Below are 25,778 nucleotides of genomic sequence, written 5' to 3' on the forward strand. Positions count from 1 at the left end.
TGTGTATTGAATCCTAATTAGACAATAGGAATACATTTAAGTAAGTCTAAGACGCTTCCTACCAGTATTCCCATTACCAGTCGCCCCAAGTCATTGCTTTTCTAATCTTTTACATACATATGTAACCCATAGAATAGTTTTATATTTCTTTATTTTTTTTTTTTTTTTTATTTTTTTTTATTTTTATTTTTTTTATTAAATTTTAAAATCTTTAATTCTTACATGTGTTCCCAAACATGAAACCCCCTCCCACCTCCCTCCCCATAACATCTCTGTGGGTGATCCCCATGCACCAGCCCCAATCATGCTGTATCCTGCGTCAGACATAGACTGGCGATTCAATTCTTACATGATAGTATACATGATAGAATGCCATTCTCCCAAATCATCCCGCCCTCTCCCTCTCTCTCTGAGTCCAAAAGTCCGTTATACACAGCTGTGTCTTTTTTCCTGTCTTGCATACAGGGTCATCATTGCCATCTTTCTAAATTCCATATATATGTGTTAGTATACTGTATTGGTGTTTTTCTTTCTGGCTTACTTCACTCTGTATAATCGGCTCCAGTTTCATCCATCTCATCAGAACTGATTCAAATGAATTCTTTTTAACGGCTGAGTAATACTCCATCGTGTATATGTACCAAAGCTTCCTTATCCATTCATCTGCTGATGGACAAATAAATGATATAGTATGCCTTGTTTGGAAAGTTTTTTTTTAAATTCAGCATTGTGCATTGCCATGTATACACTGGTCTACTTCATTCTTTTCATTTGCCATATCAGACCTCATTTTTAATTCCATAGTTTATTTAGCCACCCACAATTGATGGATGCTTAGGATATTTCCAGGTTTTTACTATTAAAAACAGTGCTGCAAAAATTATTTTTGGGCATACCTCCTTGACACATGTTAGTGTTTCTCAAGGGAAGAAGGTGAAAAATGAACTCCCTTGGCATGTGATTTCAAAGTAGCTTTGTTATATCAGCAACATATGAAAATTCCCTACCTCCCCAAAGTCTCTCATTGCTTGGTGTTATCAAATCAAAACTTTTTTTTTTTTGATTTGGATAAGTATGATGGATAAGAAATGATATCATAATTACAAGTAAGTTTGAGCATCTTTTAACATCTTTTCATACGTGTATTAGCCATTTCACATTTCTATTATGTTCATATCCTGTGTTGGGATTTCTTTTGTGCTTATTTGGCTTTTTCTTATTTATAGGAATCCCTTATGTATTTTTCCATGTGTTCCTGATACCAGCCTCTTCTCTTGTATATGTTACAAATCTTTGTCATTTGGGTCTTTTTGATCCTGATTTTGCTGCTGACCAGCTCTGTAATTTGAGGGGTGGGTGTCGCAACAGAGCACTTGTCTTGTTTTAATCTACACTCTTCTTGGGGGAGGAGAGAGGTTCATAAACAAGGATAGGCTCACATGTGGGAAGGAGGTGAGGAAGAGCAGCATCAGGAGACACTCACTTCATCACCACTCACAGTGCTTGCCCCAAGGACTGACATAGTAGAATCTGGCCGTTTATGGATCCACATGTGTCCAAAGTTAGAATTCTTCTGACTTCTCAGTTAGAACACAAGTTTCAGAGGTACCTCTTCCATTCCACCACAGTAGGGAAGTATGTAAGTATGACCTATTCCAGTTATCTTTTGACTGATGGGTGCCCTCAGCAAACTATTAAAATACAATACCACACGATGCTTTGGAGACACTCATACTCAAATACCACCTTAGGCATAGACAACCTGTGCCCCTGCCCTGTGCCTTAGAGGGCCCTTCTTTTGCCCATGCCTGCCCCCTTCTAGTGGAGAAGTAAATGGCAACCCACTCCAGTATTCTTGCCTGGAGAATCTCATGGACAGAGGAGCCTGGCGGACCACAGTCCATGGGGTTGCAAGAGTCGAACACAACTTAGCGACTACACCACCACCACCACCCTCCCCCCACCCTCCCGCCCTTCTAGACCACTCTCCTAAGTATCCAGAATCCAAGAATTACCTAATGAAATGTCCTGACCCTGCTCTCAGGGCCTGCAGAGGCTTTTTCTGAGCCCATCCTCCAAAAGATGAATCAAACCAATAGACCCCACCCCTGATAAGTGCATTCTTACGTTCCAGGTGTGGCCCAGGGTGATGGTTTGAAAGAGATGTTCCCAGAACTTGGGTGTACTAGCCAGAGCATCTGTGTACAAGGCTTGTTGAGGTGCAGGAAGGGACCGGGGTGTGTGAAAAAAGAAAGGCAATGGCTTTGGGGCCAGGGTAGTCCATTTTAACTCTTGCCTCAGCCCTGCAGCTGTCAGAGGAGAGTCTCCCAACTGCTTATTTGGGAGGGAGGGTAGTTTGGTTTTTTTTCTTAAGCCATTAGGGACTTTTTTTTTTTTTTTTTTCACCACTCATTTAGAGGCTGGCTCCATATAGACCCCAGTTATCTTTGAGAATATTCTCAAAGAGAGCGGGGTGGGGAGTGGTCTGGGTAAATTTCCTGAAGGAAGGGTCTCTGCCTCTCCTCTATCACTTGCCTGGCAGGCAGTGCTGCTATTGCTTTGTGAAAAGGAAGAAGGATTCCGCTGACCCACTGGATTTTTATGAAAGAAGTCTAAGGGTTCCCTTATCTCCCCTCACAAGGCACATCTGCCGGCAAACAGGCTGTCTGCTTCTTAGGGATTCCTTCGTCATCCTGCTTCTCTTCTGAGTGTTTTGAGACACAGCTTAGTGCATTCCTTTCTGTTCTCTAAGCTGTGGGGGGAGGCAGGACGGTGAGGAAGTCATAATACATCAGCGCTCTTGCTGAGAGCTTAAAATGGGTGCTGGCAGCTGGGATGTGGGGGAATAGAGCTTTCCAGGGACAAGTGACCTGCTTGTTCGGCCAATGAGAAGCAGGTTAGAGGAACGATATCACCAGACAGGCGTTACTGTCTGATCATCTCATAAAAGCAGGATTGTGTCTGGCAATTTAACCCTTCTTTAGGTACTTTGGGTCTCACGCACTTCTTGCTATGTGACCTCCAGAGTCCTTTTCCCACCTGTCTGCTGTGAGACCAGAGATTAAAGATTTAAATTGGTGATGAAATTTGGGAAGTGATGTCATCATCCTGAAAATATGGACTAAAGCTTAGAACCACAGTTAGGGTGGGAATGTCAGCTGCGTCTGGAGAGCACATCTAAAGCAGATATCCATCTTAGGTTACATCAGACTTTTACTGTAGACTTGGGAGAGAATGGAGGGTAGAGAGGGGAAAAAGGATTTAGGCTTTAGTCTATTTTAATCTATATGATGGAGACTTACTAAGTATGCCCTGTTTTGGAGAAATTGGAATTTTCCTCCCAAATTGGGAAAATATCACTGAGTCTGAGGCCAATTTTGAAGAACAGATATTTGTCATGTTTGATTATATTACACTTATTTATTGTTCCTTGCCCAGAAAAATGACTTGATTTTCTCATTCCTCCTTTCCATCACTGGTGAAATGAGGGTAAAGATCCTGTCCTATCCCCAAGGAGTTGAGATAAGAAAACAAACTAATTCATGTGACTTTCCATCTCATGCTATACACATGTATTATTATTAAGGCATTTGTATCTTAAGATTGAATATTCATTCATTCATTCATTCATTTGTTCAGCATACTTTTTAAAACGCCTTGATGCTGGACACAGATACAGAGAAAAGATGGAGTTATTACCTTTAAGGAGTTTTAAATATTGTGAGGGAGACGGACAATAATAAACACACCTCATACATCCATTGTCTTTACCACGTGCCAGGCCCTGTTCCAAGTACCTTGATGTATGTGAGCTTGCTTTATCTTACTACAGCCCTCTGAAATGGGTACTGTTATTAGCTTCATATTAGAGATAAAGCAGCTGAGGCTCTGAGAGGCTGTGTGATTTGCCTGAGGTCACGCAGACCTAGTGGTAGATTTGGGACTTGAACCAGGCAGTGCAGCTTTAGTCTGTGCTTTCAGTCTGTGCTAACCAGTGCAGCGATCACTAGCTATACGTGGCTTTAGAGTACTTGAAACTTGGTGAGTCCGAATTGAATTGGGCTGTGTGAAATACACACTAGATTCCAAGGCTCTGGTATGAAAAAAAAAAAGTATAACATTACCTCATGTTGAAACCACATGTTGTGGTGATAATATTGTGGGTATACTGAATTAAGTAAAATGTATTCGAATTAAATTTCCGTTTTTGTTTTTTTTTTTTATTTTGACTACTTGAAAACTTATATACGTGCCTTGCATTTTTGGCTTATATTTCTATTGGCCGGTGCTAGGCTAAATCATTATAATGCAGTAACAACAACAATAATAATAGGGGACATTTATTGAGCGCTCACTTGGTGCTACATGTTATGCTCATGCCTTTACAAACACCATTTCAATTAAGCTTCAAAACAACCCTTGTTATAATCTTCATTTTGTTGAAAAGGGAGGAGGTTTTGAGAGTCAGTAACCTGCCTGAGGTTAGTTAACTAGTTAACGTAGACCCCGAATTTGAAACGTTTTATGTCTGACTCAAAAACCTGTGTTCAACCAGCACCCTGAAATGCCATTTCCAGTTAAATCTTGGGGCATTTTTTTGGTTTGTTTTTATTTTTGTAAGAATATTTAGTATTGCATACATCTGTATTTGTGATGTAAAAGTTTAAAATCAAAATCACTTAGTCATAAAATAGACATCTTGGATAGAAATCTCTTGCAAAGCTTTGGCCCTCAGGGGATAATGGCACAGTTGAGCCCTGAGATGAAGCAGTGAGTCACCCTATACAAATTGTGTTTAATTTTCATTCCAATTGTTCTCTCAGGTCACTGGGCAATTTATGTCCCAACCGCCTTTGTCCATAGAGAAGAGGAAAAGGGGCAACACAGCTTTCCTTAGTCGTTTAGTCTTCTTGCTGATAGGAAGGGAAAAAAATGCCTTCCGTTTCATTGTCCCGTGAAATACTGTTTGTGTTCTAGAGAGTAACAAAGTGCTGTCTAATGACCCCTGACTTTCCTTTCTTCTAGAGCAAAGACTCAGGCGGACTGAAGGCGGCTATGATAGAGTTGGTGGAAAGGTTAAAGTTCAAGAGCTCAGACCCTAAAGTAAGTATTGTTTTGGATTTAATTGGATATTGGTACCCCAAGTATTTCATTCTCCTTGGGCTAAATTCGAGGGATGTTAATGACAGTCTGTCTGAACATTGCATCAAGATTAATTAAGCCTGCCCATCAAAAGCAGTGTTCTAATGTGCCTAGAGATAAGTCATCTATTTTTCCCCTTCTCTATTTTATGACTTACAACACATAATCATTAATTGTTTTCTCTGAACTGCAGACAAGTGCATTTTTAATCTTCCTTTACTGGGCCTTTGAGACTACTGGTCCCTGTGTCCATTAAATCCAGCCACAGGCATCAGAGACACAATCAGCTTAATGCTGGGGACTGGAATAAGCTCAGGCCTATGCAGTTGGTGTTCAGTACGAGCGTCTTGTCACTCTCCCACTTACAGGAACCAGCTGCCACAGTGAACGCCTTTGTCCTCATGACCTGGAGTCTGGTGTGGGAAATGGTTTAAGCTTCCCAGCTTTCTTTGCGAGATGTTGGGGGTGCTCTAGGATTGGTGTTCCGGGAGGTGCCATACCAGGGTTTGGGGGTGGATGGGGAACTGAACATGCCTGAGGGATTATGACTCATGCAGCCTCCCTTCTCCTACCCAGACGCTCGCTGTGGCGCTCCCGGTACTGGTGCCAGTTGGCTTTGCCTGAGAGTCAGAGCCTCTCCCAATTTAAGAGAGAAAGGAAGATGATTTTATTTGACTTTCTGTATTGTCATTTTTTTTAATTAAAAAATTTTATAAGAGGAATTAGACTAGCATTTCCTGAGCACCTACTAAGAGCCAAACACTGTGCTAGGATCTTTGCATACCTTTTAAAAAAATTGTGGTAAAATATACAAAATGAAACTTATCATTTTAACGTGTTCAGTTCCATGACGTTAAGTACATTCATTTTGTTATGCAGCATCACTACTCTCCATCTCCAGAACTTTATCCATCATCCCAAACCGAAACTGTGCCATGAAGCACTAACTTCATTCTCCCTCTCCTCTTACACGCTTGTGATCATTGCAGTAACCTTGTACATTAGCTTTTATTCCCATTTTATTGATAAGAACACTGAGGTTCAGAGAGAGGGCCATTAGCCCCAACTAGAGTATAATTTAGGGCTGAGATTCAAAATCTGATTCCAGTGTTTGTGTTCTTTTTTATTATGCTGCAAGCACTGGGTTTCATCTCCGTTCTCCTATATAATCACATTACGCTTCCGTTTTCTATTGTGAAACACTGTATGAGGCAGAGCCGCAGACAATGACAGGCTCTTCAAAAGGTGGTTGCAGTCACCAGTCTACAAAGTAATTTTCATTTTATACAGCATTGAAAGTTCTTGGGACATCAGTAACACCTCTTGCCTTCTGGTGTGTTTAGGGTTCCAGAGCATCTTAATACAAAAAAAAAAAAAAAAAAATAGAGTAACTTTTGTCAATTTTGGTAGCTCAAAGTAGAAAGACCCCCTCAAAACTACTTACATTAGTTTTCCTTTAGTGAAAGTGAACCAATTAATTATTAAAGATAGCAGAAAGCCTTTTTTTTTTTTTTAACCAAGTTTCTCTGGTTTCTGGGACAACAGCTATCCTGAAGGAAACAAATGTATTTCCTCTTTCTGCCATACCCACATGCTTATAGGCAGTGAAGAGCAAGAGGATGTGTACCGATTACACTGAGTGGCTTCTGTGCCTGATGACAATACAGGTGAAGTGCTTTGGGATCCTTTATGATGCATATAGTGCATCTGATGGGAAACTTGCCAGAGCTGAAAGGACTGAGTAGTCTCCTGCGAGCAACCCACGGAAGCCTTGGGATTTTCCCACGATGCATCATAAGCTAAAGGATATTTGTTAGGACCTCGCTTGATCTTGAGGATATTTATGCACACTCACCTTTCTTTCATCTTCTCTTTATCTCATCCTGGATGATTTCCCGCCAGTCTGTTTTATTGTCAAGCCCCTTTCTCGCCCACCATCTGTGTGTGCCATTTTTTACCTGGAGCCAGCTTGAAGAAGGACCCAGGTCAGTGCAGAATGACTGTCAGATCACAAAGAGGGGATGAAAAATGGGACACTTAAATACATGATTTCTGCAACAAAGAAAAATTTCCCAGAAATAAACCGGTGTCTTCCAAAAGAATCCGTGCATTTTTAGTCTGTTCTGTCTTCCCTCCTAACCCTACCACCCCTTTCTTATGTTGGCCTATTTAAGAAGGGCAAAATCTCTCAGGCTTTGGGACCTGTCATTTCCGGGTGTGGCAGCTTTACGTAGAAGCACTGATTAAGTCATGGAGCACTGAGCACTCTCTCTGCCTCACTTCCTCAGGAATTCCCTAAAGCCTCACAAAACTTGATTAGTCCAGATACTGAGGTCTGCTGGGGACTGAGTTAATTTTCACATCTCAGTTTTGCCAGAGAGAAGTGGAAGATGCCTAGATTAACCTTTTTTAAAAAAAAAATTATAAAATAATATATGCTTATAGATTAAAAATACAGATATTCATAAAGGAAATTAAAATGAATTTCCCTCAAGTTAACCACTGTTAACATTTTGCTATGTAACCTTCTAGACCTTTTTTCATGTAGAAATAAACGTTTCTAGGATATTTTACAAAAATTATGCCATAGCTGTGGCTTAAGACACAGAATGTCTAAAACATTCTTCAGTGTCAGTAATATAGACTTCTAAATGAGATGCCTCATTTTGTCCAAAATATTCGTCAGATACCCTCTTTTCTTCCAATCAATGGTTCTTAAACTTTAGTGTGCATGAAAATCACTTGGAGGACTTATTAAAATATAGCATACCGGACCCAACCCAGAGTTTCTGATTCAGTGAATCTGGGGGGACTAGAAACTGTGTTGGACTTTCCTTATTTTCCTGCCCTCTTGTGTTTTGTTTTTGTTTTTTTTCATTCTTTTCTGCAAATAGCCAGAAGAGCCCTTGTAAATAACTCCAAATGATTTCAACCTTGGAACAAACGAAATACATAAAAGTCTAGGCTTAGAAAACAAACTGAGCTGAGGCAGCAGAGGAGTAAGAGAGGGGAAGCGAGGTGAGCTGAGTCATCAGCTCAGGCTCCCTGAGAGGACAGGGTTCCTTTAAACAGTTATGTCCAACAGGGAAGCAACAAAGCCAAATAAAGGGGAAGGAGTTCTGGTCAGGAGTGAGGAAGGATGATCAAAGTGTCATGGTCTAGGAGTGGGCTGAGTTCCAAGACCAGAGGAACAGCAAGAGATATCAAATCCCAGCTACTAGGATTGAGCCTGCGCATGGGAAAGAGCACCGGTGATGGTTGGTAAAGAAGGCACAGGTCCACATGAGGTTGTGTGTCTGCGTGTTGCTGGGGTGAGCCTAGCTTTAAAGGGGACAGACCTCCAGGGATCCAGAACTTGTGTACAGTGGAAAGAAATTATTTTTAATAGCAATCTTTATTATGTTTAATTGGAAGTTGTCTATCAAGTAATTCTCATGTGTTTGACATGATCCAGTTTGCAAACATTTTTTTGCAGCCAAACTTTTCAGAAACATCTGTTGCACAAAGCAGGATTTTAGTCCCTAGATTTCTTACATTTATTCTAGACTTTAGGGAAACTAAAAGATGTAGTTAATTAGGGGTTTGTATGTGTGTGTATATGTCCAGGCTGGATTTTTAGGAAATTTAAAGCACATGAGTTCTGTCACAGCTTTCCTTTGTAGTGACTATGCAATCATCTTTCATAGTTTACCCAGGGGAAACCTGAAACTTAAAAAACACATCGATTCCTTTCCTTTTCTTCCCTCTGCTCAGTCTCCCAGAAAGCATTGAATCAAAAGTATAACATGCTAAGCTCAGTGTAACCAACCTCTCATCATGCAGTTAATGATAGCCATTTTCTCCATTATATATTGATTACTTTTCTTTCCATAGAAGAGGCACCATTGACTGCTTCCTATAGCTAGTGTGCTTGAAACAAACAGTTAAACCATGTTTGTGTGTCTAGAATTTATACTGATTTATTAAGAAGTTATCCTCAAAAAAGCATCTTAAACTTGAGCCAAGTGGCTCACATTGTTCTCTCTTAATGGAGTGGAATTAAACATGAGATCTAATCATGCTAAGACTGTCTAGAATACAATCAGGTTCTTTTCCTTTTTTCTCTGATCTCTAAAGTTATTCTTACTGAAGTGTGAAACCAAAGAATTGTCTAGCAACATGAAATTAAATAGAACTGAGGATTGTTTTCTTATTTTATTTTTATTTAGCATTTATAGAGCATTTTATAATTGAAAGAGGACTTTATGGTACTTTTTAATAGCTGATGTCATTGACATAGAACATAGGACAGACCTTCACTCCAGTGCTAATCAGACTATTGTTAAAATGACAGGTTTTGCATGTACAAATGGTAATGGATAGAAGCCAAACCGAACTTGAATTCTTAGTGTCTTGTTATCAGCTGGGTCAAGCCAGGCCTTGTGCCAGTCCTTGTCCTGCCACAAGATAGAAGTATTCACTGAGGCAGTATTTAATCAACTATCTGAAGCAAATAATTAAGATGCCCCAGTTATTAAATTTCTAGACATTCAAAAGTGTTTCTTTGGTTGGAGGGTTATTAGAATTGTTGACCTAGTTCTTCAGTTTAAATAAAAAACTTATAAACAGTAATCTTGGAAGACATGAACTGTGTTTATCTCTGTGTCCTCAAGCCCTACGAGCATGGTACCTGGCACACGGTAATAGATTTTCTTCTTCTTGTGCTTGCTTAGTCACATCCAGCTCTTTGTGACCCCATGAACTATAGCCTACCAGGCTCCCCAACCATGGGATTTTCCAGGCAAGAACACTGGTCTGGGTTGCCATTTCCTTCTCCAGAAGAGCTTGCAGACCCAGGAATTGAACCCATGTCTTCTGCAATGGCAGGTGGATTCTTTTACCATTGAGCCACCTGGGAAGCCCTGTAGTAATAGATATGTATTATCTACTACAACAACCATATGAAAAGAAATATTATTATTTCCCCTATTTATGGACATGCAATCTAAGACTCAGAGGTGTTAAACAGCTTGCTAGTAAGTGATGGGAATATAGCTTAACTTCAGATCATCCTGTTTCATGTTACATACCCCATACTATTGTTGAACCCATGGATGAGTTGATATTTATACACATAGCCTGTCTAGTGATATGACTCTTCACTATTTTTCCCTCACATCCTTCTTTTACCTTCTTTCCCTCTCACCCTTCTTTTAGGAAACGTACCAGTGCTTTCTCAGGTCCAGTCTAGGCTCTGAGGCATAGAAATGACCCTGAAGCAAATATGGCCTCTTTTCATCACATGTAGATACTGGGGCAGTGAAAAAAAGAGAAGCAGGCTCTTTGCCATCTTTCACCAACTCCCTGCCTTTATAAAAACAAAACAGTTTCCCCTTTTCTCATCCGCCGGTTATAAAAAGTAATACATGTACTTCGTAGAAAAATATGGAAAGTACAGACAACTATAGTGAAAAAGGGAAAAAGTCTGCCAATCTGCTGCTTCCTTGCAGTGGTTTGTAAGCTTTCGGTACTTTTTTCTAAAATTGAGGATTCTTGAGCCTCACTCAGAACATCTAATTTGGTAGTTCACGGTTCTGCTTTTTTAGTATGCGGCCTGATGCACACTGTCAACTTCAAAACACACCAGTGAAAAAGCTGGTTAATACTGTGGTGCTTGGCCTTTTAGATAGAATAGTCCTATTATTCTATATACAGTTGACCTCTGAACAACATGATTTGAACTGCGAGGTTCCACTTATTTAAGGATTTTTTTTTTTTCAGTAGTAAATACTATAGTTCTACACAAGCTGCAGTTGGTTGGATTTGTGCACACAGAACCCAGAATGGCGGGTATGGAAGAATCCCGTATGTGGAGGGCTGACTCTGAACCAGACAGGGACCTTCAGCCCAACTTCAACAGAGGGTTGCCCGCAGCACTGTTCAAGAGACAATGGTATATATACCTGTTAGAATTCTTTGTGTGTGTGTGTGTGTGTGTGTGTGTGTGTGTGTGTGTTTATATATATGTAAAACTATATAGCTGTATACACACACACATACATACGTAATTTGTACCCTGCTTTTATCTCCTGGACATTATTCCTTATATACGTATATTTTATCATTTGAATTCACTTCTATCTTTGAACCCCAGTTTCAAAAGCTCAAGTCCTGAATGCCAGTCTGCCTTTATTGCCAAATGGAAACTTTACCTAATAAGGCATTTCTGTTTTCTCCCTAAGAGTGTAAGCAGATTCTGTGAGTTTATTTGTTTTTTTTTTTTTTTTGAGGCAAGCATGATAGTCACAGTCTCAGGTTATTCAGGCACAATGGAAACTGAGTTAGTGCAAAGCCAGATACGCAGCTGTGTAGTTAGCGCCAAGCTACCTGTTTCACACTATCTGCCTCCGCACTGGTCAGGCTGTCTCCCATCATGGGGCTGAATGAATAAATGCAGAGCACAGTGGGACGTCCAAGGCCATCGGCTCCAGTCCCTCCCCTCTGTAGATGAGAACACTGAGGTGCCAGGGGAATAAAGGTTCTTGTCCAAGGTCACCCAGTCAGTTACAGCAGAGTGAGAGAAGGCTGACAGCTTTTAGGACTACAGCTCTGTAGTTTTCCAATAAGGAGAAGTTTTGTCCATTTGACAAGGATGTGGAAAAATTTAGAATCCTCATAACTTTCTTGAAAATAAAATTTGCTCAGTCGTGTCCAACTCTTTGCGACCCCATGCACTATACAGTCCATGGAATTCTCTAGGCCAGAATACTGGAGTGGGTAGCCTTTCCCTTCTCCAGGGGCTCTTCCCAACCCTGGGGTAGAACCCAGGTCTTCCGCATTGCAGGCAGATTCTTTACCAGCTGAGCCACAAAGGAAGCCCAAGGATACTGGAGTGGGTAGCCTATCCCTTCTCTAGGGGATCTTCCCGACCCAGGAATCAAACGAGGGTCTCCTGCATTGCAGGTGGATTCTTCACCAACTGAGCTTTCTGGGGGGATATAAAATGGTATAGTCACTTTGGAAAAAGGTCTGGCAATTACTCAAAAGTTTAAACCTAAGAGTTGCTGTGTTATCCAGCAATTCCATTCTAGGGTATAAACCCAAGAGAGATGAAAACATACATCCACACAGAAACTGCACACCAGTGTTCATAGCAACATTATTCATACTGTCCAGAATGTGAAAACAACCCAACCAATGCAGAGTACTATTTGGCAAAAAAAAGAAATCAAGTCCTGACACATGCTGCAACAAGGATAATCCTTGGAAACATGTCGAGTGAAAGTCAGTCACAAAAGGCCAAATACTGCATGATTGCCTGATTCCATTTATATGAAATGTCTAGAATAGGCAAATTTTTAGAGAAGGAAACTAGACTTGTTGCCTGGGGCTGAGGGAGATGGAGGAATGGAGAGATAGTGATTGCTAATATTCTGAAATTGATTGTGGTAATGATCACACAATTCTGTGAATGTACTAAAAAGCACTGAATTATATGACATGTGAATTATATCTCAGTAAAGCTGTTGAGAGATTATTGTCTGAGTCACTCTTTTTTCAGCCCTTCACTTGAAATGTCATCAGTGAATAGTCTTTTTCTTTCCCCTTTCCTCTTCTAGCAGGAGTGAAGGCCAGAGATCTAACATTAGCCTCTGTTAGGGGAGGCAACACTATATAGTTACTAAGAGCTCCCTGGGACAGATGCCTTGATAACTGCAGTCTTGAGCAGATCCTGTGTTTAACACCCCCATTTCTCAGGGTCTTTTTTGTTTGTTTGTTTTTTCAGCTGCAAAATAGAGGATAATAGTACATACTTCATAGGGTTGTTAGGAAAATTAAATGAGGTAATCCATTTAAAATGCACAGGACAACATCCTGTAAATGGTGGCTGCTGCTAGCTGTCTCCTAGTCTGAGAACCATCACTGTTTCCAGCGGAAGGGCAAGGGTTCACAGTGGGTGTAGATTTCTCCCTCAACCCCTCCAAGAGTTCAGAAGACCTTCTGATACTGGTGGAGAGAAATAAGCCACCTGTTTTATAACTAACTGTATTCTGCACTTACGTCAATTAACACTTCCCAGGATTAGTGACACTTACAGATTGCAGGTTTCAAAGGGCCATTGCTACCTCTTTGAGTGATAATAACATGCAAATAAATTGAGTTAAATAAATTGAGTTGAGACCGCTAGGTGTTGTTGCCTGGCTGGCTGACTGTGGGCTTTGCAGGGTGACCTTGCTGGTTGTTGACTCAGTGTCTATTGCCCATTCAAGTCAAGGCAAACATATCTGCCTCGGGGAGTATGTGACTGTTTGTCCATAGATTCCCAGTAGAAATAAGAAATCAATGCATAGAAGCAATTATGTTTATTGTTATGAAGCAAACTCTAGTTAGCATAACTATCTGGTGCCAAATTAAAATAAAAGTAAAGAAATTAAGAGCCACAAAAGAAATCAAGTATGGCATTTGAGACATACTAGGAAATATACCCCACTTTAAAGTAAATACCACTGGGATACTGGTTCCCACCCTACTTCCTCTTCCCCTTCTGCCTTACCTTTTGACTGTTCTCTTTCTTATGGAGCACCCGAGCTCCTAACTGAAGCACCGTACAAATCCACTCCAGGCTTTTTAAAACTAGGTGTACATGGTCTCTGAGCCGCCCAGGGGGCTGGAGCATTGTTAGAAATCAAAGGAATTGAGCTTTAAATGGCTTAATAAAATTAACACATCGTGATGTCCTTCTCCCCCTGCTCCAGCTCCTCTGCACTGGCAGCAGCCTTGATAATATACTCTCTGCCAGAGCTTAAAAGGCCTATTACGTGGCCAACGAGAAGAAGGCAATGGAGCTGTCAGGACTCTCCCACAGCAGCCACACTTCACGTTTCCAGTGCAGGATTGTATTTGACATTTAATTTAGGAGCCTGGGTATCTAGATATAAAACTTTACTGTGATAATAGTGATAAAAAACCACCCAGAGTTTTATTTAAGGGCCTCTTCCTTTCCTGTCCCCCTCCCTTCGCTTTTCCTTTTAGTTCAACCAGGGATCGAACCTGCGTCTCCGGCATTGCACGCAGATTCTTTAGTGCTGAGCCAGTGAGGAAGCCCCATAGATGCTTGTATGTATACACGAATGTAAAATTTGAAAACCGGCCTCTCCCCTGGTTGAGACCTGCATTTAGGCAAAGGGCAAAATCCATCAAGTCTCTGAGTCTCTGTGGTTGTGTGGAGAACTGCCATTCAACCCCATGATCCAACTGATGACCATCCCATGGTTGAATGGCTTTTGTTTTACTTCTTTAGTAGGTGAAATAGATTCTATGATATCACCTTAATTCCCAAGTCAATCTGATTAAATACACATTATAATCCTCATTTTACAATTGAAGAAGCAAATATGTAAGAGGTTTAATGACTTGTCCAAGGCCACAGGGCTGGGGATGGCAATCAATTGCCTTTGTGTGATTGCTATACAGAATTAGTATTAATTATAGGAGGTTTTCACTTTCATGCCTTGGAGAATGAAATGGCAACCCACTCCAGTGTTCTTGCCTGGAGAATCCCAGGGACGACAGAGCCTGATGGGCTGCTGTCTATGGGGTCACACAGAGTCGGACACGACTGAAGCAACTTAGCAGCAGCAGCAGCAGCATTAACTTTTTACTTATAGAAGATGGGTTGGGAATAGTATACAAATACAGTCTGAGTTTGTACAGACTTTTAGGGGAAAAGTTAAATCAACTATGCCATGCTTTCCTTTACTTTTATGGCAAAAGAGCCCAGATATTAGAACAGGATGATTTTATTCAAGCACTGGAACTTAATTACCTCCCTCATTTAATTTGACTGAACCTTCAGTTTAATTATGAAGTGAGACTAATCATAGTTCATCAGGCACTCTGTCTATCAGATCTAGTCCCTTAAATCTATTTCTCACTTCTACTGTATAATCATTAAGGATTCGATTTAGGTCATATCTGAATGGCCTAGTGGTTTTTCCTACTTTCTTCAATTTAAGTCTGAATTTGGAAATAAGGAGTTCATGATCTGAGCCACAGTTAGCTGCCGGTCTTGTTTTTGCTGACTGTATAGATCTTCTCCATCTTTGGCTGCAAGGAATATAATTAGGCTGATTTCGGTGTTGACCATCTGGTGATGTCCATGTATAGAGTCTTCTCTTGTGTTTTTGGAAGAGGGTGTTTGTGACATTGTACAGGAGACAGGGAGCAAGCCCATCCCCAAGAAAAAGAAAAGCAACAAAGCAAAATGGCTGTCTGAGGAGGCCTTACAAATAGCTGTGAAAAGAAGAGAGGCGAAAAGCAAAGGAGAAAAGGAAAGATATACCCTTTTGAATGCAGAGTTCCAAAAAATAGCAAGGAGAGAAAAGAAAGCCTTCCTTAGTGATCAGTGCAAAGAAATAGAGGAAAACAATAGAATGGGAAAGACTAGAGATCTCTTCAAGAACATCAGAGATACCAAGGGACTATTCCATGCAAAGATGGGCTGAATAAAGGACAGATGTGATATGGACCTCACAGAAGGAGAGGATATTAAGAAGAGGTGGCAAGAATACACAGAAGAACTGTACAAAAAAGATCTTCATGACCCAGATGATCATGATGATGTGATCACTTACCTAGAGCCAGACATCCTGGAATGTGAAGTCAAGTGGGCCTTAGGAAGCATCAGTATGAACAAAGCTAGTGGAGGTGATGGAATTCCAATTGAGCTATTTCAAATCCTGGAAGATGATGCCGTGAAAGTGCTGCATTCAATATGCCAGCAAATGTGGAAAACTCAGCAGTGGCCAAAGGACTGGAAAACATCAGTTTTCATTCCAATTCCAAAGAAAGGCAATGCCAAAGAATGCTCAGACTACCACACAATTGCACTCATCTCACACGCTAGTAAAGTAATGCTCAAAATTCTCCAAGCCAGGCTTCAGCAATACATGAACCATGAACTTCCAGGTGTTCAAGCTGGTTTTAGAAAAGGCAGAGAAACCAGAGATCAAATTGCCAGCATCTACTGGATCATTGAAAAACCAAGTTCCAGGAAAACATCTATTTCTGCTTTATTGACTATCCCAAAGCCCTTGACTGTGTGGATCACAATAAACTGTGGAAAATTCTGAAAGAGATGGGAATACCAGACCACCTGACCTGCTTCTTGAGAAATCTGTATGCAGATCAGGAAGCAACAGTTAGAACTGGACATGGAACAACAGACTGGTTCCAAATAGGACAAGGAGTACGTCAAGGCTGTATATTATCACCATGGTTATTTAACTTACATGCAGAGTACATCATGAGAAACGCTGGACTGGAAGAAGCACAAGTGGAATCAAGATTGCCGGGAAAAATATCAATCACCTCAGATATGCGGATGACACCACCCTTATGGCAGAAAGCAAAGAAGAACAAAGAGCCTCTTGATGAAAGTGAAAGAGGAGAGTGAAAAAGTTGGCTTAAAGCTCAACATTCAGAAAGCTAAGATCATAGCATGCAGTCCCATCGCTTCTTGGCAAATAGTTGGAGAAACAGTGTAAACAGTGTCAGACTTTATTTTTTTGGGGCTCCAAAATCACTGCAGATGGTGATTGCAGCCATGAAATAAAAAGATACTTACTCCTTGGAAGAAAAGTTAGGACCAACCTAGACAGCATATTCAAAAGCAGAGACATTACTTTGCCAACAAAGGTCCATCTAGTCAAGGCTATGGTTTTTCCAGTGGTCATGTATGGATGTGAGAGTTGGACTATAAAGAAAACTGAGCACTGAAGAGTTGATGCTTTTGAACTGTGGTGTTGGAGAAGACTCTTGAGAGTCCCTTGGGCTGCAAGGAGATCCAACCAGTCCATCCTAAAGGATATTAATCCTGAATGTTCATTGGAAGGACTGAAGCTGAAGCTGAAACTGTAATACTTTGGCCACCTCATGCGAAAAGCTGACTCATTTGAAAAGACCCTGATGCTGGGAAAGATTGAGGGCAGGAGTAGAAGGGAATGACAGAGGATGAGATGGTTGGATGACATCACCGACTCAATGGACATGAGTTTAAGCAAACTCTAGGAATTGGTGATGAACAGGGAGGCCTGGCGTGCTGCAGTCCATGGGGTCCAAAGAGTTGGACACGACTGACCTACTGAACTGAAACTAATCATACTATGTTTTTATTGATGCTTTTGAACTGTGGTGTTGGAGAAGACTCTTGAGAATCCCTTGGACTGCAAGGAGATCCAACCAGTCCATTCTGAAGGAGATCAACCCTGGGATTCTTTGGAAGGAATGGTGCTAAAGCTGAAACTCCAATACTTTGGCCACCTCATGCAAAGAGTTGACTCATTGGAAAAGACCTTGATGCTGGGAAGGATTGAGGGCAGGAGGAGAAAGGAACGACAGAGGATAAGATGGCTGGATGGCATCACTGACTTGACGGAGGTGAGTCTGAGTGAACTCCGGAAGATGGTGATGGACAGGGAGGCCTGGCGTGCTGCGATTCATGGGGTCACAAAGAGTGGGACATGAGTGAGTGACTGAACTGAAGTGAACTGAACCCTGAAAACATAAACTTTTGAGAGGCAGATAAGAAATGATGAAGTTTGGTTTCAGGGCTTTTGGCGGCCCGAAAAGAATTTTCAAAACTGTTGTTGTCTAACAGGCCCTGTGGTTCTTAGGTTAGCAGATTGTTAGCTCCTTGAGGAGGTGTCGTAGGGTTTGAGTCAGCCAAAGAGAGCAAATGTGATAGAGGCGAGCTGTGACGTTGCAGCTGACTCTACCCTCAGGCTCTGTGTAGGTGCTGAGGCACGGAGTGTGACCTGTCCTTCCTGCGCTTTCTGTGCTTTGCGTCCATGTCATGGAAGTAGATTGTATCTAATCTTATCAAACTAGAAAAGGCTCTGTGACAATTTGACCATCTCCTGAAACTGAGGCAAGGAACCTCTGGCTTGACTCCGTCCTCTTCAGTGCCTAGGGTCTGTGAGGAAGTCCTTCCCGGGTTCCTGTGGGAAATTAGAATCTACTCCCAAGGGTGTGGGCTCTCTTTCTCTGGGAGAACTGACTGGAGCTGTGTATCTGTGAGAGCTCAGTGGGTACCAAAGGAAAAACCCATGATAAATGTTGCCTCCAGGTTCCTCTGTCCATGGGATTCTCCAAGCAAGAATACTGGAGTGGGTTGCCATGCCTTTTTCCAGGGGATCTTCCAAATCCAGGGATTGAATGCAGGTCTCTGACATTGCAGGTGGATTCTTTACCATTTGAGCTATGCAGGAAGCCCCTAAATGATCACAGTTACTGTTACCTGGGCCAGCAGAACAGTTCTGCTGGTACGTCTGGGTTCCTAGAAAGTACTAAGTTCTTCCCATGTATTACTTTGTATAAATGTCACAGAAATGTCTATGAGAGCCATATTATTAGCCCTGTTTTACAAATGAAAAAACTTACCCCTTTCTGAGCTTCAGAAGCACAGAGCAGGGCCAACACTAAAAGCTTTCTTTATCACCACAGACTCCACCAGCTTTACCATTCTGACCCTCTATAGCAAAGAAGACCCAGAAAACAGGAGCTCTGCATCTCAGTGTCCTTTCCTGAGGGTTCCTGGTAGCTCGGGTTGTGTGGTTTGTTGGTCTCTATGGCATGCAGATAGCCAGGCATATCTTTGCAAGAAAGATGTGTGGGTAGAGAACCAGAATGGAGGTGATAGGTGGGTCTTGTTTTGAAATTGCTTTCAATCTTCAACAGATAAAATAGGCTTTCTTTGTATATTTAAGTCTAAGAGGTTTAAAACTAGTATAATTTTTGTTTAGTTGCCCCTGAAACTTTCAGGGTCAGTTCCTACCTCCCACTTCCTAAACAATGACTCCTGAGGCAGAAGCCATCTGTCTGGTTTCTATATATGTTAAGGTAGAAATAAAGCTGAAAACAAGGCGGAGTAGATGCTCTCACTCGTATTCACGTGTGCTAAAGGTCTCTGGGGACCCATTCTTCTACTTTCACATTTCTACAGGGGGCACCCAGAATTTTTTTCTGTCCACTCAAGCCAAGTGTTCCTCAGAAGCTCATGACTGCTTTCTCTGTTGCCACCCTGGAGTCAGGCAGAGAGAAGCATCTTAAGGGCAAGCAGCAGTACCATTCAGAGAGAGCCCAGCATCCCTCTTGAATTGTTCTCTGGTGCATCCAGCTCAATGCCATGACACCAAGCTCCACATCAAATTCTCATGGCACGAAATTCACAGCAGCCGACAGCGTGAGCAAGCAGCCCTGGGAGGAGAGAGCACTTGCACTGATGCCCTAACCGCGGTGGTTAGCTCTGTCTCTCATGTGGGGCTGCTTGTTGGCTTGCCCTGTGTCCCGCAGATGACTGGAGCACACAGTTCCTGTCCACTCCACAGCTGATTAGCAGATTCAGATGTTTATTAGGATCTTTCCAGCACCAAGCCTTTAGAAAACATAGTCCTGAGTCTCTAACATTCTGGGTATATGTGCGCTCATGTACATGTGTGTTTATGTATGTTGAGGGAAAACCATGAAAGGGAGGATATTCAGAAGGAGCATATTGCCGGGTCTTATACATGAAGCTGATAAAGAACAATAGAGTACTTAGGCTCAGGCACCAAAATTTATAATCTCAGGAAGAAGCACTCTGGCAGAAATAGAGGAAGGCTGGAGTATTCTAGCTGAAATGTGGGGCTCCTATCCATGAGAATGTGATTCTGCAAGTCAAAGATACAAGCCTAGCTGAAGACTCTGTAAGGCAAATCTAAGGTCTAAACACCCAAGAAGGAGAGCTTGAAGGACATATGTAGTTACCAAGTCTGAAAGGGTTAAGGTGGGATTTGAGGTCAAGATTAGAAAGCCAAGGATTCTGGGCCAAGCGAAAATGAGAAAGGAGAAAAAGCTGGCCGAAAACAGGTTGGAGGTAGGATTGGAATCCTAAAGAGTTTCTTCAGATCACTCAGAAGCCCTTTGTGACATAGAATTTTGTTTCAGAAAATTAGTGGTGTAAGTGAGAGTGGGGCTAGTTTAACGTAGGTAGGTCTAGGTGGGGATGGGGGTAGGTGGAGCTTAAGTGGAGTATTTGAGTCTAGAGAGTTGGGTATAGTTATTTAGTGGGGAGTAATGGGAGACGGTGCAAGAAAAGGGATTCATTTGTATAGGGGCAGGCTTCTTCAGCCAGCCTGTGGTGGAGACAGGTGTGGGATGGTTTCTGACACTTGGTCAGAAGGATTGACTGCCATTATGTGCCAGACCCTAAGCAAAGATGTCATAATTTTTTTCTCCAGATATTAAGTTCACCTATTATCTAGTGGAGAAAATAAAACCTGACTCCAGAGTTTAAAGCTGGGGTGACTGCCTAAACTTTGATATTGTTAACAGGGAGAAGGGAACAGACAAGGTTTGAATGGAAGATATGAAAGATTATTGTTGTGTTTAGAAAGCAGATTATGCAATCGAACTATGTGAGTTCAAGCTCCAAATTTGCCACCTGCTCTGTGTGTGAATTTGGGCAGGTTTCTTACCCCCACTCAACCTCAGTTTCTTCATCTATAAAACTGATATAATAAGAATTGCTACCTCATGATATCATTGCGATGATTAATTGAAACAGCATGTAAAGTGCTTAAAATAGTGCCTAATATGTAAGTGCTCCAAAGGGTAGCAGTGATGATGAGGAGGACGAGGATTCCGTTTGATGCTTGATGGTTTAAGTAATAGGAAAGTATCCAGGTAGAGATATACATCAAAAGGCATTGTGAGACTGGAGACGTAGAGAGAAAACCCAGGCTTTGGAGCCATCTCCATTGAGGTGGTAGCTGAATTGCAAAGATGAGGTGAAACTAATACGCAGGAAGTTATGGAGAGAAAGCAGTTTTGTCTCCAGAGGGCATTTCACAATGTCTGAAGACTCTTGTTTGCATTAACTGGGGATCGGGAGCAATGTATCATCTACTACACAGAGGCCAAGGAGGCTGCTTCCTATTTTACAAAGCACAGTTCATTTCCCCCCACAGCGAATACCAACAATAGATGTAACTTGTGCCAAGGCTGAAAAACCCTTGTAGTTTCCTCAGTCACAGTCGTCTGGAGAGTATGTGTAAAGTTTGTGGGGACGAAGCTGATGAACATAAAACCAGGGCAGTCTAGGTCGCAGAAACCATGGGAGAAGAGAAATTGAAGACTGAGGGCTATCAGCAGTGGCGTATGGTACAGAGAGGCTGATCGTGAGAGCAGAGGGAGTCAGCAGCCAGGAGAGTCTTCAGTGCTGGAGGAGACCGGGGTGCAAGTTTTATGTGACTTTCTAAATAAGCTTGGTGGTTAAAGGTAGGAGAGAGAATGATCTCTTGAGAGGGCAGCGTTGCCATAGGAAAAGTGTTAATTCTGCATTCTTCTTTACTTCTCAATTTGACTGTGTATCAGGCTAACAACTTCTAGGTCAGATTCCTACTCCTCTGATGCCCCCTCTTGTTTTAGCAACAAATGTGATTAGAGGCAAATCTGGATTAGTGAATTAGTTCCAAGAGTGTAACATTTGTGCAGCTCCATCATTTTAGAGATAAAAGGGAGACTGAGTTTAGCTTTTCACTTTTAATAGCTCGGGAGCCTGAGGCCCTGAGAGATTCCCTGACTTATCCAAAGTCAAGCAGCTGGTTAGTTCTTAAAGACAGACCTGCATGCCATCCCAGCCGCTGACTTCCCATCGCAAGTGCTCTCTTCCATGCCACGTTGCTTTCCAGGGGTCTCATCCTCGTTCTAAGAGGAAGGAGGTTACTAGATAGAGTGGTTTTCAGTGTGATGACCTAGATCAGGCTGACCTGCGGTGAATCTTTGCTCCATAGCTTACCTGCTGTGTAACACCAGATCAGTGACTTCATCAGTGGGGACTTCAATGTCCCCTCCCCATAAAATGAAAGTATTATTGCCTCCCTGAGGATTAAATCAGAAACACGTCTGAGATGGCACTTGGAACACTGCTTGCACATGGTCCCTCTCTTCATTATTATGATTCATAAGACCCTGTCTTTGTCACAGATTAAGGGGCAAGAGAATGTCCAGTGACAGAAAGCAGGCCAACATTAGACATGCTGTCTGAGTCACCCAGCCTTGCTCCTCACCCCATCTCCTTACTCTGCCATAAGAGCAGTATAGTGAGGGTTGGTGTTGCTGTAGTTATACAAGGTCTTAAAGCAGATATCTTTCCACTATATTGTGGTGATGTCTATATGTCATTGATGTGTCTGGTATTTCTTAAAAGTCAATGACTTCACACTTCAGGCCACTCACTGAATCAGCTAATTAGACCCTGACAGTTTTTAGTCTTCCTGTCTATGAACACGGACTGTCTTTACTTTTATTATTTTCTCTTTTAATTTCTTTCATTATAGATTTCCTTATACAGATTTTGTACATATTTAGTGAGATTTATACCTAAGTCTTTAATTTGGGGGGTGCTAATTTAAATGGTATTGTGTTTTAAAATTCAAATTCCATGTTCATCGATGGTATATATAGGAAAGTGATTGACTTTTATATATTAGCTTTTTGTCTGGCAGCGTTGTTATAACTGCCTGTTAGTTTGGGAGCTTTTTTTTTTTTTGATGATTCTTTCAGATTTTCTACATAAATAATCATGTCAGTTGTGAACAGAGGCTGCTTTATTTCTGCCTTCTCAACCTATAAACCTTTTATTTCCTTTTGTCTTTTGAAAAGGAGAAGTAAGATAAAACGTCCTTGCCTTGTTCTTGATCTTAGCTGGAAAAATCAGTTTCTCACCACACAATAAGACATTGACTGTAGATTTTTTTGGTACACCTTTTTATGAAGTTGAGAAAGTTCTTCTCTATTTCTAGTCCCCTGAGGATTTTTATCATACATGGATATTAGATTTTGTCAAGTGCTTTTTTTGTATCTATTGATATGGTCATGTGATTTTTCTTCTTTAGCCTGTTGATTATAGATTAGATGAACTGATTTTCAAATGTTGAACCAGCCTTGCATACCTGGGGTAAATCCCTCTAAGTCATGGTATATAATTCCTTTTATACTTTTTTGGGTTTGATTTGCTAATGTCTTATTGAGGACTTAACTTTCTTTGAGCCATATTTCTTTTTAAAAATTACTCTTAAAGAAAAAGTATTACACATTATTGTAGAAAATGTGAACTTAAAAGTAAAGAAAAAGAAAGAAAAGTACTCTTAATTCCAGCACTCAGACATAACCGCCCTCTGACATTTTGATGTGTTTGGTTTGCTGTTGTAGTTGTCACCAAGTTGTGTCTGACTGTGACCTCATGGACTGTAGCCCACCAAGCTCCTCTGTCCATGGAATTTCCCAAGCAAGAATCCTGGTGTGTGTTAGTCACTCAGTCGTATCCGACTCTTTGCAACCCTGCGAACTGTAGCCTGCCAGGCTCCTCTGTCCACAGAATTCTCAAGGCAAGAATCCTGGAGTGGGTTGCAGTTTCCTTCTCCAGGAGATCTTCTCCACCCAGGGATCGAACCTGCATCTCCTACACTGGCAGGCAGATTCTTTATCGCTGAGCCACCAGGGAAGCCATGTTTATTCTAGTCTTTATAATACAAATAATAACTGGAACAATAAATATCATTATTAGTTCATTGAGTGGATACTTGAAATAACTAAGTGATGGCTGAGGTAGCGATCACATGGTACTCTTAACAAAGAGGAAAGAACGTAAAGAAGACACTAATGACTACTTTTGTCTAGAGGCTTCTGATGATGAGAAAAATGGCTTGGGAGGAGATTAAATGTTCATTTTAATAACCTTTTCACTATGCTTCTCAATACCCCATTGTAAAATCCAAGCAATCCAAGCTTCTAACCATTGTCAGGAAAATTTTTGTCATCTCTCAGAATGTTGGTAATAGAATGTGGTTCATAGTTTGGGGGATTTTTTTTTTTCCATAGTTCTTATCTGCTATGCTTCTAAAAGTGAAGTGTAGTGAAAATGTTAGTCACTCAGTCGTGTCCAGCTTGTTGCCACCTCATAGACTGTAGCCCGCCAGGCCCCTCTGTCCATGAAATTCTCCAGGCAAGTGTACTAGAGTGGGTAGCCATTCCCTTCTGCAGGGGATCTTCCCAACCCAGAGAATGAACGTAGCTCTCCTACATTGCAGGCAGATTCTTTACTGTCTGAGCCACAAGGGAAGCTTCTGTTAGATAATTTCCCAAGCCTTAGGAATGGACAGTTGTTTTATTCATAAATATTGGCTATTCCCCTCATACACAAAAGACACAGGAGATGGGAGATCCAGGCATCCACTGAAAAAAGACTCTGTCCTCCTTGCAGATGAAGCTCTTCCCTTGTCTGCCCTCACTGGAGCTTGGCAGAGGTTTTCAAGGAGCTCTCTTGAGGCAAAAATGCCAGAATAAATCCACAGGCTATACTGGCAGCCTTAACTTTGAGATTGCCTACCTGAAAGTTTCCGTGGACACTGGCATGCTGAAAGGGTACTGTGTTGTGGGAGTGAGGACAGATTATAGCATTGAAAAAGTTCCACTGAAACCTTTTTTTTTTTTTTTTTGGAATGGGCTACTTTAAAGTTATTTGCAGAAGATTTGACTAATAGAGCAAGTACTTCTGGAAGCTTCAATCAGGGTAGACTCAGATGTGTTGCTTTTGTGTAGCTTCCTGTTCCTGACCATGTTCCATCTTTCTCAGTTCATCTCAGCAACACTTTTCTAGAACAAATCTTTCTTAAGCCATCATGATGCTTTCTAGCTAGTATGCTTGTTGTTTTTATAATCTTCCTATAATAAAAAGTAAATAAATCCTTGGTTTCCTACAGGCCAGCTAATGAGTTAATGACTTCCAGTTCATGTCAAACCCATTGAATGGTAGTGTTTCCAAGTACAAGCTCTTAATTCAGGGTTTTATGTGTTTAATTATGTATATATAAAGTGCCAGTCTGCATACCTCTTGGGTCTGGTCTGGCTTAGAAATGTTAACTATAAGAGCATATGGAAAGTACCACGGGATGAGACTTAACTCTTCAGATGTACATCCTTCCTCCCAAGATTCACTTTGGGAAAATAATGTCCTAGTGGGGATAATAACAGAAGCAACCTGTTAACAGCAGAAATATCTCAATTAAGAAGAAATAAATATGAAGAACTTGAAGCAGGAAGAAAGGGATCCTTAGAGGCAACATGTTATGGCAGAAGGTACACCAGACCTAGACCCGAGGCAAGTTGGCTTCTAAACCATACTTTGTGACTGTACCTCTCTGGGGCTTTTTTTTTTCCTTACCAGAAAGTTGGACTCAGCTCTAGTAAGAGCAATCAGATGTTCACTAGTTAGTTCTGACCATTCACAAATAAGCTGCTTATTCTTTGATATGCTGTGTTTAAGTAATTTTAGAAAATGCTATTTTTTTTTCACCGAATACACCTATAAGAAAGATATATCAACTTGCGTATAACCTAGGGCTTTAAAGTTTTAACAACTTAGGGAACAATCAGTTGACCAAAGAGAGCAAACTCTTTTTATGGTTTCACTTGTGTAGGGGACCCAGGCTACTCAGGTGCGATTTTCCTGGAGTGCACCTCCAGTGCCCCAGGAAGCACTTCGGGGAGGAAGAGGAGGTTTTTCTTTTAACCAGAGTGGTTTTACTTTGGGCTCTATTACACTTCGGGGTTCTACA

At 41.4% G+C, this 25,778-nt stretch overlaps 1 protein-coding gene across 1 annotated transcript in view; it reads left to right on the plus strand.

Moving 5' to 3' along the window:
- The window catches only part of TRIM44 (tripartite motif containing 44), a 57,372-nt gene that overhangs the window by 14,116 nt on the left and 17,478 nt on the right, over window positions 1-25,778 (plus strand). The window contains exon 2 of the mRNA XM_068989093.1: window positions 5,026-5,103. Within this exon, the coding sequence (XP_068845194.1) occupies window positions 5,026-5,103 (78 nt within the window). The remainder of the gene's footprint in view (window positions 1-5,025; window positions 5,104-25,778) is intronic.

The sequence above is a fragment of the Capricornis sumatraensis genome, chromosome 16, assembly GCF_032405125.1.
Source record: "Capricornis sumatraensis isolate serow.1 chromosome 16, serow.2, whole genome shotgun sequence".
NCBI classification, from domain to species: domain Eukaryota; kingdom Metazoa; phylum Chordata; class Mammalia; order Artiodactyla; family Bovidae; genus Capricornis; species Capricornis sumatraensis.